Genomic DNA, 19,142 nt, shown 5'->3' with positions numbered 1-19,142 from the left:
TAACAAAAAAACCACACTCATCAAACTCCACGGTAACAGGATTTTCACGTGTCAAAGAACGAATAGAGACACGATTTTTAATAAGGTCAGGAGAAACTAAGATGTTAGATAATGACAATGGAGTAGAAGTAGATGGAAAAGATGCATGTCTGATGTAAGTAATGGGAAGGGAGGAACCGTCACCGACGGTGATGTGGGCGGAAGTCTGGACGGGATAGGAGGTGTGGAGGTTACCGAGATGAGCCGCCATGTGCGTGGTAGCTCCAGTGTCCATATACCAGTCGCTGCCGCCGGTGTAGGTGGATGGTGAGGGAGCGGAGTGCAAGACTGCCAAGAGAGCCGGGTCCCACGGCGTCGGCGGGAGGACGGATTGCCGAGGCGGGGCCGTCAGGGGCAGCAACGGCAGCCCACCTGGCTGCGGCGGCTGCCCGTAGGAGAGGGGCCCGTAGGGCACCGCATAGGGCTGCGGCGTGACATAGAATGCCTGATCAGACGGAGGCCGCACGCCGAGGATACCCAGGGCAGGGGCGCGGGGAACCGGCATGGAGTAGGCATGCACAGCGTCAGTCCAGGGGTTCTAGCTGGCATACCACGGGGCCGGCTGGTACTGCTGCTGCTGGGGCGGGACGCTCCGCCCTGAGCACCGGCTCCCTGCTGCTGCTGCTTGCGGCCTCCAAGGCGGCCGCCGCAGTGGCCCCCGCTAGCGGCCGGCGGGGGCGGTGGGAAGGGGGACGTCGGCGCGGGCGGGAGGGCCGGCGAGGGACGCGGCGGTGGCGGCGCCTGGCCCCCGCGGGTGCCGGCGACGAGAGCGGTGTGGGTCGCCTGAGTCCGGGCCATCTTCATCCATCGCTCCTCCAGCTTGAGGTACGCCACCATCTTTGCGAAGGTAGGCTCCGTGATGAGGGTGAGGTTGGAGGCGACGTTCCCAATGTCCTCGTTGAGGCCGGCGGTGAGGGTGCTGATGAGGAGCTCGTCGCCGACCGTCTCGCCGAGATTGCGGAGCTCATCGGCAAGCTTTTTGAGGCGCATGCAAAAATCATCGATGGACGAGTCAAACAGCTGGCACCCGTAAAACTCGTCATGGAGGAGGACCTTGTGCTGCAGTTTGTTGTCGGTGAAGAGGCCGTTGAGCTTGGTCCAAACGGCGTGCGTCGTCGTTACCATCCACCACCGTGCGGAAGAGGTCGTTGGAGATGGTGACATAGAACCAGCAGATGATGGTGGCGTCGAGGATCATCCACTCCTCGTCGTGAATCATGAGGCTCGAGCCCATGGTGCTGTCGACGTGGCCGTGGAGCAGGTACTCGCGAAACACCAAGGAGAAGTACCGCTTCCAAGCGGAGTAGGACGCGGTGGATTGATCAAGCACCACCGGAACGCGCTCGTGGATGTTGAGATCGCAGACGAGGATGACATCGGGAACGGCGAAGGGGTTGGAGACGGTGGAGGAGGATGAACTCATGGCGCAGCTAGGGGAAAGGGGCGGCTAGGGTTCAGGACGGGTCGGGTGTGGATCAGGTTAGGGTTGGGGTGGCGCGGGGGGAGGATGGGACGGCGCGGGTAGGAGCGGCTGGGTTAGTTTTGGGGCGGAAGCGGGTTGGAACAACGGCGACAGGCGGCGGCGGGTGGCGGCGGTTGGAGGTGGGCAGAGCGGCGACGACCGGTAGCAGCGGCGGCAACTGGAGGAACCGGTTGCGGCGGCGGCGGTAGGTGGCGGTGCTAGTGGTGCGGCGGCGACGGCGGCTAGGGTTGGGATCAACCTGCGGTAGATACCATGTAGAAGAGGAAGAATAGGCTGCGCAACACAATGCATTAATCGATGCACCAGGCACGTATATATGATGTATAGAAGGGGCCACAACCTCAACTATACAGATAAATTAGGAGGTGAGCCCAAGACACAATATACGCGTACATATATTCAACAGTTGGGAATTTATGATATTGATCCGATTCTAGCTAGCTCCCGCATAAGCATGGAGGACGTCGGCAAATGGTGCAGCATGACTTCCGTCTTCTCTCCGCTGCTATTAGACCGAGCAGGCGTCGTAGGATGTTTGGTTGTATTCAGACCTGTGAATGTTAAGATTCAGGCTTTCGAGGAGGCCACGTTCGTCTGGTGTTTGTTTTCCGGATAAAAACGCCAGCGCGGGCATGCATGGTCCTCTTCCCGTTTACACCTTAATGAACATCTGTAATTACCAATTGGCGGCGACATTCTAGATTCTACGCTAGGGCTATTCTGTGGTATCAGATGCTGCGTCCTGCGTGATGTTGCTGCTTGAGTGCTTCTGGAGAAAGAAAGAAAGAAGGAAGGAAGGAAGAGTAGGATGGTCGGCTAAAACGGAGAAGCAGCGTGGTGGACGGTGGTAGCAAAGCCAACAAAGTCGTCGAGGCTGCTGCTGTTTGAATATCGAATATTGAATATTGGATTGAACTGAATGTACGGAATCTCGCTGGCTCGTGGGATTCTGGACGGTCTTCTTTTCCGTTCACTTCCGGCCACGACTTTTTTGCTCTTTTTTTTTCCCTTGATGACACTTGGAATATAATAGTGCCGTTTAATCCGACGCGACATTCTGTTTTCGCGCTGGAGAGTTGATACCGGGCACGTGGCGGCACGGCGACCACAAGGAGCTGATGGTGCTTACAGCTGAATGCAGAAGCTGATGGTGCTGCATTTTTTTTTTGACAAAGGAAATATATTAATATCACGAAGATATCAATTACACCTGGCCTCTGTACCAACAAGATGTCCATAGACATCCAGGATACACACAGCCAAAAAGAAAATAAAAATCCTGCCACGGTGATCAATCACTAGCAACAACAGCACTCTAACCACCACCGAAGACAACATCCGGATTACAAAAGAGGTTCTTCAAAAGCAACGCCTCAAAGAAGGAAACAATGCACAGGCGTTGTCGTTGCCTGATCGAAGATCTTGAGCTTTCACCCTGGAGAAAGTCCGAAATCATCAAAAACAATGCCTTCAACAAGGCCATTGCCAAGTACAACCAATAAAGGCCAGACCTTCGGTTTTCACCCTGAAAATTGAGACTCGGTACTCGAGGAGTACCACCGAAATTGCAATCCTTCAATGTTGTCGCCCCCACTTGCTGAGGCTGCTATTGCAAGTCATCAAACACGTAGCATGTAGTCTTCATCGCAGATACACCTTGCCGTCAACGCTTCAAGATCTCCAATCACATTCGCCGTGACTTCTGCATCTGGCTTCACACCTTTTCTCTTCTTTTTTTAAAAAAAAAGAGCTAAAAGAAAACCATCGCAGTACAGATGGCGCCTCATTCGGAGTATGACAGCCAACTCATTTGCACGTATCTTTTTTTTTATCATGCTACCAAGTACATCGAGTAATTGACATGCCACATTTGTGAGTGTGTTGTAAAAAAACTCTAAACTCTACTCTCCCTTATTTAATTGAAGAGGCAAATCTTTTACCTCCGTTCGAAAAAACATAGGAAGACTGAAATTGATGGTGAGACCGGGGACAAGTTGGCGGTTCCATGCCTCCTATCCATGCTGGGCCAGTCCTCCTCGTCTGATCTTTCCTTAGGGCCATAGAGGCGTGGTGGCCCCGGCTCTTACCGACTGGAGGGTCCTTCTTCGTTTTTAGATGTTTTTTGAGGTGTGTTTGTCTTTGTGTCCTATTCTCTTCGTCCGGAAATACTTGTCATGTCATGAAAATGAATAAAGAGTGATGTATCTAGATGTATTTTAGTTCTAGATACATCTTTTTTTGTCCATTTTGATGACAGGTATTTTCGGACGGAGGGAGTACTTGGGAAAGCAAGACAGCGGCGGCTCCCTGTAGAAGAAATACGGTTCTCCTCGCCTACCCTTGCCCCGGTGAAGCGTCTAGTATCGTCAGAGGGAGTGGAGATGTATCTCTGACGGATGCCGCGATATTCGGTCGGTGCTGGTCCTCGATGGATCTATTTGAATCGAGTCTTCATTCGTCGGCATCCTGTGTTTACATGTTGGACCCTTCCGGTCAATATACTCTTCACCGGCGGCGATGGATGATTTGGTGCGCTAGTCCTTGTATTTTTTTATGTTATACTCCCTTCATCCCAAAATAATTGTCTTAACTTTATACTAACTTTAGTATAAAGTTGTATTAAGCATGAGACACTTATTTTGGGACGGAGGGAGTACTTTATAATTGTCGGCGTCTTCAAACGGTATATACTCAAGCCTCTATTGCAGGCAAGGTTTTTGCCCCAACATTCACCCACTTGTGTGAAAGTGACCCATGGTGAATTGTGTACATGGCACGTGCCCTTTTTTGGTATGTGGATGTGTACAAATGTCTTGTGTATTTAGAAATTTGATTCAAATTTTTTGAACGGGGTGTGGCGATTGCTTTGGTTCGCTTAGCATTTTTTGGCTGCATGTGGGCCAGGCAGATGTGATTGTTCTTGGCCCGTTGACCTGGTTGTCTAGTGTTCCTTCCGTGGGCTTCCTTTCTTATCTGGCTTGCACGTGCCTCCTGATCGAGTTGTCGTGTCGTGCATCCATGTACCTGATCGAGTTGTCGTGTCGGCATCCATGTATTCGGTTCTCAGTGCCGCTTTCCAGTCAAAAAAGGGTGCCGCCTCGATCGCGTAATCTAGACGCTCCTCGTGTTTCTGATCGGTGCCGCTTCCATCGTTTGATCTAGAGTCTGCTATTAGTTTCTGGTTTGCGCTGCTGTCGTCGTTTAATCTTTAAACCTCGCCGTCTATCGCCACCGTTGCGGGGTTATAAATAGACCGTCCTTCTCGCCATATTATTGTAGTAGGTCTTCTTCGGTCTCACGTACATTGTCTTCATGGTATCTCTTTCTTTCTATTGTAATGGACTGCGGCGTCCGGGTCGGCCTCCTCGTTCCCGGGGGGCTGTGGTTGGCCGGCGCGGTGGTTGGGGCCGTTCTGCTGTATCGTCGTTGTGTCGGCTCGGCCCGTATATATGGAGCATGCTCCGGCGTTTGATGATCATGCATGCAGTCTGCGGCCGGCTCATGGGATGCCAGAGCGAGCGCCCCGGCAAGCGGCGCCACTCGTGCGACAACGGCTGCGCCTACGTCCGGTGCTCCCCGATGGACGGCGGCGTCTGCTACACCGGGTCTAGTAGGTTTATAACCAGCACGGCTGCCAGAGCTGCGTAGCCTACTACGAGGCCGTGACCACGAGAGCATGTGCCCACACGTGCCTTGCTCCTGCACAGGGCCCGGCCATGCCTCCATTGGTTCGCTGCCGCCGCCGCTGAAGTCAGCCGCTAGGAGCGGCGCCTCCGGATCTCCGTCGCCCCCGACTTTTCCTTGCAGTGTCTCGCCTCCACCGCTGTGCCGCATCGAGCTAGACAGAATCGGCATCATGGGCATCAACCCCTTCTCAAGCCGTGCATCGTGGCCATCCCCGCACATGGCTCCTGCGGCAACAGCGCGAGGTGGCAGCGACCTGCGTGCATGTAGAGCGGCGGTGGCGGCACACACTCATCGTGCGGGGAAGATGTTCTTCGCACCTGGCGGCTAGCCGGGGCATCGCCGCATCCGGGATGATGGAGCAGACATCGCCGCCCATTACGAACGCCGGTATGGCAGCCATTCCGCGTTGGGTGGAGGAGGTCGGGACAAACGCTAGCACACCAGCCAAGTTATGGCTACAACCACGGCAGCATCGATGCAATCCAGAACCTCTCGCCTTCAACTGGAGTATCCTACGGAAGACGCGGTGCTCGATGTTTGTTCCCTAGCTACCCGGTGTTTGTTCCCTGCTCCACAGGTAAGGTAACGTGGCTTCTAAAACTCTAAAACAGGTCGGGTTTCTTTATTTGTGTTCTTTCGCAAGATTTGACATGTTTCTTTCTCTGTGTTCATCCGCAAGATTTGACATCATGATTTAACTGGTCGAAAAGCAAAATTGTTGATGTTAGAACCATGTGGCCACCCCATGCAAAACTCACTCACTCACGTAGGCACCTCACCTCTCAATCCCATGCACATGCACGTGGTCACATCACTGTAATTCACGCCCAATCAAAGCATGCACCCATCAGGGACAAAACGAAAGCAAACAGATCCCATGCCGCTCCATGAAGAATGTAGTTTGACAAAACAAACCGTGGAAGAAAGTGCTGCGGCCACACATATCGTGTACCAGCACTTGGGCATTCTGTTCATGGAAAAACTGTTTTTTAAGTTTTTTTTGAAGAGAATTCAAAAGGAAAATATACACCGTTATCCTTTTTTAGTGGGTACATTTACCTTTTCTAATTTGTGAGAAGACATGAAGATCTAGTACCAGGTTTTGAACATGAATGTCGACAAATAAAAGTTCACACAAAATAGAAAAACTAACACACGAATGACCCAGCGAAGTGCGGCCACAACTCAAGTAACTATTAATTGAACAAGAAAAAATATATGTACATAAAATATTATATACTACATAGATGATTCACCGAAATCCACCAAACTCAAACTTAGCATGCGATATATAAAAGTGCTTCCCTTGTTTAATAAGTATCGATTACTTCATGCAATAAAATTTTCCTTCTTCAAACATCTTAGCATCCACAATGGCTTTATGTTCATAAAAAATCATTCAAAATTTATATTACTTAATAGACATGCAAAAATTTAAATGAATAAGTAGTAACCAACCAATTAGCAAAATGATCAGCAGATGAATGCATACATGATTTTAACATAGTGTTGCATGCACACCTATATTATTGCTTCCCCTAAAAATTAGGTTATTGCCAAAAAAATTCATCCCGAGTCAAGACTAATAAAAAAATTTAAAAAAGTGTAAGTATATACAATAGTATACACTGTTAACCATAACAAGGCGTGGCGTGCCGCCGCGCGGGTACATGCTAGTAAATATGCTAGATCATCCAAAATGGGCAATTGAGCTATCTTCAATGAACAATGGGAAATCAAAAATGCTGGAAAAAAAACCCTCTACATCAAGTATGCAACCAAGAACCAAAATAGAACTAAACAAAATAATGGGGAATCTTCATCATTTCCATCATGTATAGGATTGGGGGAAAGTAAACAAACAAATCTGGAATATGGTGCGTGGTGGGTGTTTCCGTCATCTGACGAAATCTAGAAGTGTCGTTGAGGGGGCCTAGTGGTATCCGGCGTAAAACCAAGGTGTGTTTGCCTTCCGATGGTTTCGTTGCCATTTTCTCATTTTAGTAAAATAGAAAGTTTAGAAACCCGAATCCATGTGGTCCAGATTTGAATAGATCTCAAAGCAACTTTGCCCCGATGGATGGCTGACATAGGATACATACCCGCTTGTGTTGGTACATATGCATTTTCGCTCATAAAAATACTAAATAAAATATTTTTGTTATGACTGTATTTATATAGCACTTGGGAGGAGAGGAGACATATTAGCTGAAAAAAGTTAGGTCTTTATCTAGACATATTTTTTGACTATTTGTCGAAATCCAAGACCTTATGAGCCAAGTATAGATGTTTAGCCCATGTGACCGTGGCGTAATGCCATGACGGAGTATCACTCAGCCATCATTTTAAGCGATAACAAAAATTCTGCTCTTTCTTAAGTAAGTAAAAGAATAGTTTTGGTTTTACCCAACCTCTCGATTCAAGGCTCATTCAACAACTTTTAGGCAGTCTCCTGGCACCATTCCTTTACAAAATCCTTCTACTTTGATTGCCTATTCACCACCTATGTATCATTAAAAAATTCTTTTAGGATGCAGACACTTTTGAAGTTTTTCTTCCAGTACTTCTCGAGAAAAAAAATCGGGCTTGATTTTGCGAAATTTGCTAGTTTTCGTTGTATCAAAATGATCACCACCCTCATACTAGGTAAACATATCCTTGTGAGTTTCAATGAACACATTTAGTGCATCCATGAATTTATCCATTGCGTCCACAAACCTTTTGTCCTTGCTGTTCTTCACCTCTTGCAGAACTGTCTCCATTGTCGCAACCACTATTACATATCCATATATTAAAGGTTATACAAACACAAATAATTTTTTTCTCGCCACCACTATTATATGTCATTATTTTGTTCATACTTAGTGATGCTACACAAGAAGTAACTCTAAAAAACGTCGTCAATTGGAAGCGACTGAAGTGGAGGAATGGGATCTGTAGCAAATAAGGAAGACAAGGAGTGCAAGTACTGTAGAGGAGACCATAACTACTTAGAATTAAGCGATGCCAGTTGTTTATACTAAACTCTTTTACTCCTCTACAATTGTTTTTCGCAGCACACATTCTGAATAATAACATCTTGTCTAGGCGATTGGAACACTACTATGAACAATGGACCATGGCTCTTCCATAATCAAGCAGTGATCATTAAGGAGTATGACTGGTTTACGAATCCAAGAACCGTGAAGCTAGATAAAATTGCAATATGGGCGATGGTACTGAAACTACCTTTATCTGAAAGAGGCAATTATCAAGGGCATCTGTAGGAAGATGGGGAAGGAGTTGGAGGTACAAATTCAACTCCCAGCACGTTACATAGGTTCCTACGTTCAAGTGAAGGTAAAGATAGATGTGGGAAAGAAGTTAGAAAGATTTGTGTCAATCACAAAAGGAGGCAACAAAGATTGGTATTGGCTAAAATATGAAAAGATGCCTACTTCTGTAACAACTATGGACTCTTGATACATTGGTATGAAGAATGCAGAACCTGGAGAACATGACATAATCAAATTTGAATGACGTGATTTTATTTTATTGGGCGACGATTTGGGGGGGGGGGGGGGGGGGGGGGGGGGGGGTGATGATGGAAACAATGGCGCTGGAATGCATTATATGCAGGGGGCGGAGCTACAGTGTTGGACCAAGGGTCAATTGATCCCGATGACCTTGGCCCAAATCTAGGTTCGTACATACAGCCCATGAAGAAAAATAACACTGTGAAAAAAATTGACCCCAGTGAAAAGAGGACGGGAGCAACTAACTGAGGAGCGCTCGTTCCCAGCCTCCACAAGGGTCACTTGGGGTGGGCTCACTGATCTCAGTCTGATTACCCTAAGAACAAAAGCCAAACACAAAGACACTTTCAAGGATTGGGTTGCAGCACACTTATCTTATTTCTCCATGAATTTTCCAAGAGCTGGAATTGGTTAGAGGGTTGTCTTTTGTACTCATTTTCTTTTCTTTTTGTATGTACAAATTTATTTGAGTAATGACAATTACCGCAGAACAATTATTCCACAGTCTTGGGTTAAAAAGAAGTAACGTACTACTTTTTAGTTTTCTTATCATGCTACTGTGCACGTATGTTTGTACTTAAAACATAGGAAGACGGAAACTGATGGTGAGACTGATAATCACTGGATTTTAGCTTCAGAGAATGGGGTGTGTGATGATGGACGGTGAAAGCCAAAGTTGCAAGTTACTGCTGAAGTAATGAATGAACCCTTTCTTGCCCAAGGAAACAGATCGACCTTCTGAAATTTAAATGGCGTCCTCTTTTCTTCCACAAGGCGGCGGTCGCTTCCTGAAAATGAAATATGGTTCTCCTCGCCTACCCCCGTCCTGGCGATGTGCCCAGTGTCATCCGGAGGGTATGTGGAGATGTATCACCGACGGATGTCATGATATTCGGTACTGGTCTTCGGTGGATCTACTTGGATCCAGCCGCGTGTTTGCATGTTGGACCCTTCCAGGCTATACTTCTGTTCATCGGCGAAGATTGTTGATCTGGTTTTCGTTATACTAGATAAGCTTGTGCCTGGCAACGGGATATAAATATTGTAGTAGTTAGCCCATAATTTAATTGCCCGTATTAATATATTGGGTAAATAAATATTTATCAACTTCTGCCATGATTTACCTACCTAAGTAAAGTTGTGCTTTTATTTGGTAGAACTATTAGTTTACCAAAGAAACTATACATGATTTTATTTGGTAAGTAAATAAATGATGAAACGGTTAAGACTGTTTTTAAGAGAAACTGGTAAAAAAAACTCAGAGAGAAAAGAATCAAATCAAAGAAAAAGAAGAAGAAACATATGTGAGGTTTGACGAAGTGCTCTGTCCGACATGAAAGGAAACCTTACATCTTTTGAAGTAGTATATATAGAAATATTGCCATATATGTATTAATTTAAACTTTTAAATCGCAAAACCAAAAAGCAGTGTGGGCCCTTCATAGAGGCCATCAGATGGTCCAAATTGCTAGGCTTCACAGCTACGGTGCATATGAACAAAGGTAGAGTAGTTTTCTAGAAACATAGACATACTAATCGATCCATGTGCTTTGCTGCTACTATCCATCTGTGTGTAGCTGGTCTCGCCAATCGCCTCAGTAAGTTTCTGAGAGGAGAGAGGATCCTCATCTAAAGGCATTACTCAAAGTGCCTAAAGGCCGGTGTTATAGGAACACCGTAGAGCATGAGTAGAGGTATTGCCCAGGCAGGCATAGCAACCAGCTAGAGGTCCAAAAGAGAGAAATCGTCGACAAAGTTTGTAAATGTATGCCTAGCATCATGGTTTTCTGCCCGTAACACCAAAACCAAGGTTGTGTTCCGGGTCTGCTTAAATCCATCCTCGCCGTATATATATATATATATATGTGTGTGTGTGTGGTCCACGACGTGCAATTTCAACTTTGGCGTTGTTTGCAAGTATCCATGTACTCAGTGGCAGACCTGAACATTGAGATTTCAACCACGCTGCACCTGCACCCACTGGCCGCTGGGGATGAGAGGTGCCCCTGTCACTGGATGATGTATAGTAAACCTGTAAAGATGAATCATGCTTCGATTGGGGTGCCATATGTCTGCCCGTTCTTTGTTTTTTTGCAGATAAAAATGGCAGCACACAGTCTTGGTGGGACGAGCAGACAGCGGGCATCAGATGCTGCGTGACGTTGCTGCTTCTGGAGGAACAAGAAGAAGGAAGAGTAGGACGGCAGAATCTCAGGGAGACCGGCCGACGAGGAGCAGAGCAGCGTGGTGGGCTGTGGACGGTGGCAAAGCGTTTGCCACCGAAGCTGGCTCTTGTGGACGGAATTGTTTCTGTTTTGTTAGCGAATTTGCCAGCAGAGTCATCGAAGGTGCTGTTTAATACTCGTTGAATATTGTACTGAAATGAATGGACGGGAATCTTGCTGGCTTTCATTCCGGGATCTGGACGGTGTTCTCTTCTTTCACTTTGGGCCACGACCTTCTTGCCTTGCTTGGATGGCTTCACACCCAAGTTAGCATTATTATTACTCTAGTACTAGTAATCTTTTATATCTAAATAGCTAACCCCCACTAGGTATTTCTTTCAACATACAAGCATGCCATCTCATCATTCAACATGCATAAAAAAGACCCACCTAAGCATGCAACTATGCAAATAAAAAATCCACTACAACATGCATGCATGTAAAATTCCATTTTATTATGCTATTTACATTTAATTCTTATATAGTATTTTTAGAAACTATTGTTTCAAGAATTTATGTTTCATATAATCAAAATTTTATTGAAATATTGCAAACATTTTCGCAACAATGTGCGAGGCATCATCTAGTAGGTAAATTTGTGTGGCGATTAGAAGGTGAGATTCGTTGGTTGATAGTGACATGAGTCATGGCGCCTGGTTCTGGTTCTGGTTGCTTGATTAGGACAGCTAACCGCACGCACTCACCCACGCCGACCACAACATATTAGTCACACTTTTTTTCCTCGAGTGAAACCAGTACATTCTGGAACATCACGAGACAAAAATAAAAGCAATTACCTTGAAATAACAACACTGATACTAATACAACCTATGATTAAAAGGTTAGGAGAACAGTCCAACCACCAAAATTCAAGTACTAGACTTGACACTCGTTGATTAGGACAACGAACTGCACGCACTCACACCGACCACAGGATATTAGTGTCATTTTTTTTCTCTAGAGTGCTGCGATCAGATTAAACATCACCAACAAAAATAATAAAATGATGGAGGAGTAATTTCCTGCAACATTTCCTTGAAAATAATTTTTGCCTGCAAGTAGTAATAATAACAATACTAATGGGGCCTTCCTCCCCTCGATCTTCGCCGGCGAGCCCATGGATTCGCCTTCCCTCCGCCTGCCACTCCGGCAACTGGTAGATATGTAGGGTTTAGCCCTCGTAGTACCAGCGTTTGGACGGATGGCAGCGCTCCTTCTTCGAGTCAGTCTCCCGGGTTTTGATCCTTCTCAAATTGGTCGGTTGGGATGGATTAGGTTGAGCTCCGGCGTAGATCCCTGACAGCTCCTTGGGGCGGCGAGCTTAGAGTTTCTTGCTGTCCGTATGCAACGGCGATATTTGGTGTCAGGTTCTTCAGATCTATTCAAGGATTCAACGGTGACGATTGCGGCTCCAGGGCATTGGTCCTTAGGGGCACGTGCACGGAGACTTTCCGGCTGTCGACAAGGTCAGGTCGGCTCATGTTGGGAGCGACGCGTCGGCGGCTCGTTCTGGTGACGGCAATGGTTGTTCGGTGATCCATAGATCTCGATGCAATTTTAATTATGTTTAAGGCACTTTGTATCTTCGGTGAATGTTTATAAGTAGATCTGGTTATTTTTGGAAAAAATACTAATGAGGTGCAATTTTAATTATGTTTAAGGCGCTTTGTATCTTCGGTGAATGTTTATAAGTAGATCTGGTTCTTTTTGGGAAAAAAATACTAATTGGGGAGGAGTAAATAATTTCGTTTTTCCTTGGAGATTTACCATTTTTTTTGTCGGTTTTGTACTGCTACTCTGCTAGCACCACGCTTGACGGGACGGTTCCACTTTTCCGGTACCAAACGTCACCTTCTTCCCAGCTTCCTCCTCCGTCCACCCACGCCGCCGACGCGCCTCCGCCGGTCCGGTCTACATATACCAGCGCCCTCGCCATCCCCCATTTCCTTCCTCCCCAACCCGCCATTTTCCGTCCTCACCGAGACGGTTCCCATCCCCGCGCATCTGCCTCTGCCGTCTCCGCCCGGTGCCATCTTCTTCGCTCACTCCGCGCAGGCCAACTAATCTTTCTGGTAAGTACGCGCTGAGTGATCTGCACTTCAATCTCTTCCCCTCCGCGCCCGGCCGTCCTGTTTCTCTTCTCGCCGGCGACGCCCCCGTTCTACCCGGCGCCGCCGCGCGCGCTGGGGCCTGTAATGCGACGCCGCAGATTGGATTCTGTTTAGAGATCTGGACCGCGTCCCCGGCCGTGGATTGATTCGCTGACTGATTGGGCGTTGGTTCTTGCAGATCGGCCGGCCGGTCGAAATGGGCCACGAGGGAGCCAAGTACGGCGACGACGGCCGCCCCACCTGCGACTGCCTCCTCTTCGGTACTACTTTGTCTCTCTTCCCTCTGCTGCTGCCAGATATCTCTCTCTGTCAGGCTAATTTCAGTTTCAGAACATCTTGGGTGGTACTGCACGTCTGATGCATGCTATGCCTTTGTGTGTGTGTGTTCTTTTTTCTCTTTTTTTCAGACCTTGATGACACGCTCTACCCGGTGGGATCAGGCATCGGCCTCGACGTCATGAAGAACATCCAAGGTACATAGATAAGCCAAACTCTGCTTGTTAGTTCTACTGAAAATCTGCACTGGCACATCAGTTTGCAGGTAGAGATGTCTGGATGCATTTCTGATCTGTCTATGTATATATGGTGTTCATGAGTTGTTGCTGCTCTCTGACTAATTGGCTTCCTGGTGCTCCAGAATACATGGTCGAGAAGCTCGGCATCGACAAGAGCATCAGCCACGAGCTCTGCATCCTGCTGTACAAGCAGTACGGAACCACCATGGCCGGTCTGCGGGTGCGTGCCGTGTCGTTTCAATCCACACTCCACAGAATAGATTTTAGACCCGTTCTTTTGTTTGTTTCTACTCTTCTTACCTTGTTCCTCTGAACCTTTGATGTAGGCTGTCGGGTACCAGTTCGACTACGATGATTTCCACGGGTACTGCCTGCCGGTTTCTCTACACACTTGTTGTTTCAGTGTAATTTGGGCAAAAATAATGGAATTCCAGAGTCTTGACTGTTTCATTTGTTCTGCAGCTTTGTTCATGGAAGGTTGGCCTACGAAAAGCTCAAGCCTGACCCTGTGCTCAGGAACATCCTTCTGAGCCTACCAATCCGCAAACTCGTACGCATCGCGAAATCCCGAAACTTTTCATCAGAACCCAAGTGTTAGGATGCAACCATAACCATGTAATTTTTTCTGTGCTGCTAGGTGTTCACGAATGGTGACAGGCTCCATGCTTCGAGGGCCATGAAGAGGCTTGGGATCGAGGACTGCTTTGAGGGAGTTCTGTGCTTTGAGACATTGAACCCGCCACCGCCCACTCCTGCGCCAGCCAGCAAAGTTGAGATCTTTGATATAATGAAGCACCTGGCTCATCCGGAGCCTGGGGTTGAGCTGCCAAGGTCACCAATCCTGTGCAAACCGAATATAGATGCAATGCTGCATGCCCTCAAGCTTGCCGACATCAATCCTCAGACTACTGTAAGTGCCAAATAACTCAACGGTCATATTCAGAGATTCATAGGTACCTCATGTTATATGGTGTGCTAACTGAATACGGGACATCCACCAGATATTTTTTGATGACAGCGTCAGGAACATCCAGGCCGGGAAGCAAATCGGAATGCACACTGTCCTGGTAAAATCCTGCCTCCGGTTATTGTCGCTCAAGTTTGGTTGATGATTGAGTTGCTAATGTGAATGTGTTGTTGAATCGATGTACCAGGTTGGAACTTCTGAAAAGATTAAAGGTGCTGACCATGCCTTGGAAAGCCTCCACAACATGAAGGAAGCGTTTCCAGAACTGTGGGAGGAGGCTGTGAAGGATGAGGACGTCAGGAAATCGAGCAAAGTTGGAATCGAGACATCGGTGATCGCTTAAAATCCCTCATGAACTGACTCATGGTTTTGGGCAAAGGGCACATGAGACGACCAGATCCAGTATCTGTTTGTCTGACAGTAGACATGCTGATTAGACCAAGAGAAAATTGTTGTAATCGTTAAGGGAACTGATGCCACTTTCGTTATGTTTGTCCCTTGTAATAAGAAATAAAATGTTCTGAACCTCGCTGTAACTCCGTTCACGGGGCAATAGACCTGCTATGCTAGTACTATTTGACATTACAGAGCATCTTGGTTCAGCTTGCATTATAAAATGAGCGAGCTTGATTTGGCTCGAGCTAAAAGTCCGAGTTGCAGGGTGGGCTCATACTCAACTTGTAATGATGTTCATGGAGCCCCAGCTGCAAGAGATTGATGAGCACGAAATGTAGAACGAGGGTGCCATCCACCCCACTCGAGACTCAATGCGAGGAGCAAGAGTGGCTCCTGGCTCGGGAGAAGCTGTTTGAGGCTTCACAAAGCTCTGGCGCTGCCACTACTTCAGGCACTACAACAATGTAGTGCTTGATGAGGGCGACGAGCTCAGCCTCTACATCTCATTGGACGACGGTGCGGCATAGGGCGGCAGGGCACCGTGGCGGCTATGCTTAATTATGTGTAGTACTAATAGTCTTTGTTTAGAGCTATATTTACGTCAACTAACAAGATTAAAGATGCTTAATTATATATTGCACTGATGATGGATCCATATCACCCCTCATTCAGTTACAACCCATAGATCACACAGAGCAGAAGAGGCGGCGGGAAAGGGAATGATATGCATAAACGAGTACTGATAAGTAAAACAGACTACTAACAAGAAACATGTTGCATATCAACAAAGGAAATAATTGGCAGCTAATGATTGCACACGTAAATGGTAGATCGTCCAGAATGGACAATTGAGCTATCTTCAAATGAACAATGTGAAAGCAAGAATGCTAACAAAATCCCTTGACCAGATCGACGAGTTGATTTCTCTAAGAATGCATCTTTACTATAAACTGGTAGACAAAAAAAATAAAGAAAATCTAGGGAATCTATATCCAATCTACATCGAATATGCAACCAAGAACCAAAAAAGAATCTGGAGTATGGTGCAGGGTGGGTGTTTCCTTTGTCTGACGAAGTCTACAAGTGTAGGTGAGTGGGCCTAGGGTATCCAGCATGAAACCGTGACATATTTGCCTCTGTGTCATGTCCCGATGGTCTCGTCGCCATTTATATTATTTCACTAATGTAGAAATTCTAGAAAGTCAAATTCATGTGGTTTGGACAGATCTCAAAGTAACCTTGCCCCAGTGGATGACTGAGATAAGATATGTACCTGCATGTGTTCGTACATATGCATTTCCATTCATATAAAGTATTAAGTAAAACATTTTTGTTATGATTGTATTTATACAACACTTGGGAGAAAATGGAGACATATTTAACTGAAAATAGATATTTTTTATTTAGAATATAACGTCCTGGAATTTAGACATATTTAACTGGAAATAGACATATTTATACAACGTCTTGGAATTGTGTGACAGCTCAAAGTCCCTTGTTGGTTTGTAACAACTAACAAGTCATCGTGTGCCCAACGGCTAGCCGCGGCCCAGCCCAACTACTAGCCGCCGCCCCTCCCCTCAAAACCTAGCAACCACTCAAAAAAAACCTAGCAGCCTCGCCCTCGCTTCCTCCCTCGTCTCAAACCCTAGCCTCCGCCTCCGCCTCCGCCTCCCACCGCCGCGTCCCCATCCTCCATCGCGGTCCGCGTCCCCGTCCGCGAGCGCCGCCGTCCTTCTCTGCCGCTAGAAGCCAGAAGGCGCTCCTCCTCATACTCTTCCTCCTCGCACATCTTCCTCCTCTCTTAGCACCTAGGGTTCGTATGAAAGAAGTTGTTTCTTTTACAGGAGGATATCCCACCATGGCCCAAGTCAGAATAGTTTCCAGCCTTGCTGATGTTGATGCTGCGTTCAAGATCTGCACATCACTGAGATAAATCAAGCTGGTCTTGTTCGATTTCAATTGGATGAGCAAGCCCCCCTTCAAGAAGCAGCAAAGATCAATGTGAAGACCCATCCAAGAAGGCATGGATTCATATTGGTTAAACAAGAATTGTTGAAGTGCAAGTCTAGTGCCAAGACGGCACTAGAGACGTCCTTCAACACCATGCTTGACGCATCACTGGAGCGGATTGATCAAGAGCTGCAGGGAGTTGAAGCAAGCATCGCAGCACTTGAGGTCCTTGTACTCTACGATGACAATCAGATGGCACATAATAGACCTCCACTTCTGGAAAGAAATCGGGGAGTAGAACATGCCATCTATCCACACCCTTATTTACATTGTTCTCTTTATTTTGGGATAATAAAAATCACTTTAAACCAGTTTTGAGTACATTTTATATGAAACTTGCTTGCCTCTAACATGTTTAGAAAGAATTATGCAAGTGCTTGTTTTGTCTCTGGTTTGCTCGTTTCCATGTTATAAGCCATGGTTTTCACATCACATCGTCTGAATGCGTCTAATACTACTTATATTGGGTGCATTTCATTGAGATAACAACTTATAACTAGATGTGTCTGTATTAAGAATAGCATTTATTATTATTTGTCAACTGTTGTCATATGTTTGCTAGTACTATAATATTGTTTGTTTAGAAAACTACTGGTTGTGATATGTTTGCTTAGTATTGCATTTTTCTCATTATCAGTTCCTAAAATTTCCTAGTTTTGAGCATGGCGCACACCAGCAGAGAGTCACATATCAAGCTGCTTATGGTACACAACAAGAGAGGGATGAGTCAGTTGCTCGTGACAGGCGTGCCAAGAGGGCTCTCTGGCATGCCAAACTCCGTATTTTGAAGGCGAGGCAGTCCATCTTGAAGGAGAGGAGGTCTGAGATGATGTCAAAGATGAGGGCGGAGTTCAAGAGGATTATGGAGGAACGATCGGAGCTGGTTATGTGGATGATGAATTTCCTCCACTGGCGTAGGTAAGTCACATTTAGTACAAGGTTTATATGTTTATATATTAAATTCTACTCCAATCCGGTAGAGACGACCATGACTACTTAGAATAAAGTGATGTCACTTGTTTATACTGAACTTTTTTAATCCTCTATAATTGTTTTCTCGTCACATAGTCTTATAAAAATATTTATGGTATTATGCATACTAAAATTAGCTAAAGAACCATATTAAAAAATATTAAGTACAAATTCTTGTTATGATTGTAATTTGGTTATTATAAGAAACTTGTGATGAGCTTGAAATGTATTTAGTTGTAAAAGCTATGTTTTAATTGAGATTTTTTGGAGATATTTCTAAATACATAATGTTACATAGACAAAAATTTATTTCTTTGTAAACTAATTTTACCATTTAGATATATTGGTGTATTTATTTGTTTTGGCATAACCTTTAATATCTTTGTAGAGAGATCTACAAATGTATATGATTGTCTACCTTATCTCACATGCAAGTAAATAGATAATTCTAGATTGTCTATATAAGTGATGTGTGTGTTTCTCCAAGTGACTTGTTGGCCTAGAATACATGGTCGAGAAGCTCGGCGTCGACAAGAGCGTCAACCTCGAGCTCTGGATCCTGCTCTTCTAGCACTATGGAACCACCATGGCCGGTCCGCGGGTCCGTATGATCTGAATCCACCGTAAAGCCTAGTTCTTTTGTTTGTCTCTAGTATTGACCATGGATGTCTCTTGTGATCTTTGATGCAGGCCATTGCGTACCAGTTCGACTATGATGATTTCCATGGGTACTACCTGCTTGTCGGCTTCTCGCCAAACTTGTTGTTTCGGTGTTTGTTTTGGGCATAATTTGGGCAAAAAAGAATGGAATGCCAGATTCTTGATTGTTTCATTTGTTTTGCGGCTTTGTTCATGGACGGTTGGCCTTGGAAAAGAAGCCTGACTGGGTGCTCAGGAACATCCTCCTCAGCTTACCTATCTGCAAACTCGTATGCATCGCGCAAGCCCGGAACTTTTCATCAGAAACCAAGTGTTAGGATGCAAGCATGACCATGTAATTGTGTTGTGCTGCTAGGTGTTCACGAATGGTGATAACCTCCATGCTTCAAGGGCACAAAAGAGGCTTGGGATTGAGGAATGCTTTGAGGGGGTTTTGTGCTTTGAGACACTAAACCCGACATCGCCTACCCTGTGCCATCTGAAAAAGTTGAGATCTTCGATATAATGAAGCACCTGGCTCATCCAGAGCCTGGGGTTGAGCTGCCAAGGTCACCAATCC

The 19,142-nt window shown here is 46.1% G+C and overlaps 1 protein-coding gene and 1 pseudogene across 1 annotated transcript; both read left to right on the top strand.

Moving 5' to 3' along the window:
* The first annotated feature begins 12,772 nt into the window (after positions 1-12,772).
* Positions 12,773-15,127, top strand: LOC125546335 (uncharacterized protein C24B11.05-like). Its single transcript, XM_048710583.1, has 9 exons — positions 12,773-13,021; positions 13,239-13,320; positions 13,468-13,533; positions 13,698-13,795; positions 13,902-13,939; positions 14,038-14,125; positions 14,213-14,485; positions 14,577-14,642; positions 14,730-15,127. Exons 2-9 carry the CDS (start codon positions 13,257-13,259, stop codon positions 14,883-14,885), a joined length of 849 nt encoding a protein of 282 aa, XP_048566540.1. The 5' UTR covers positions 12,773-13,021; positions 13,239-13,256; the 3' UTR covers positions 14,886-15,127.
* Positions 15,128-16,420: 1,293 nt separating this feature from the next.
* LOC125546336 lies at positions 16,421-18,218 on the top strand (annotated as a pseudogene).
* The last annotated feature ends 924 nt before the right edge of the window (positions 18,219-19,142 follow it).

This window comes from Triticum urartu, chromosome 3 (genome assembly GCF_003073215.2).
Source record: "Triticum urartu cultivar G1812 chromosome 3, Tu2.1, whole genome shotgun sequence".
NCBI classification, from domain to species: Eukaryota; Viridiplantae; Streptophyta; class Magnoliopsida; order Poales; family Poaceae; genus Triticum; species Triticum urartu.
This window is presented reverse-complemented; position numbering and strand designations above follow the sequence as displayed.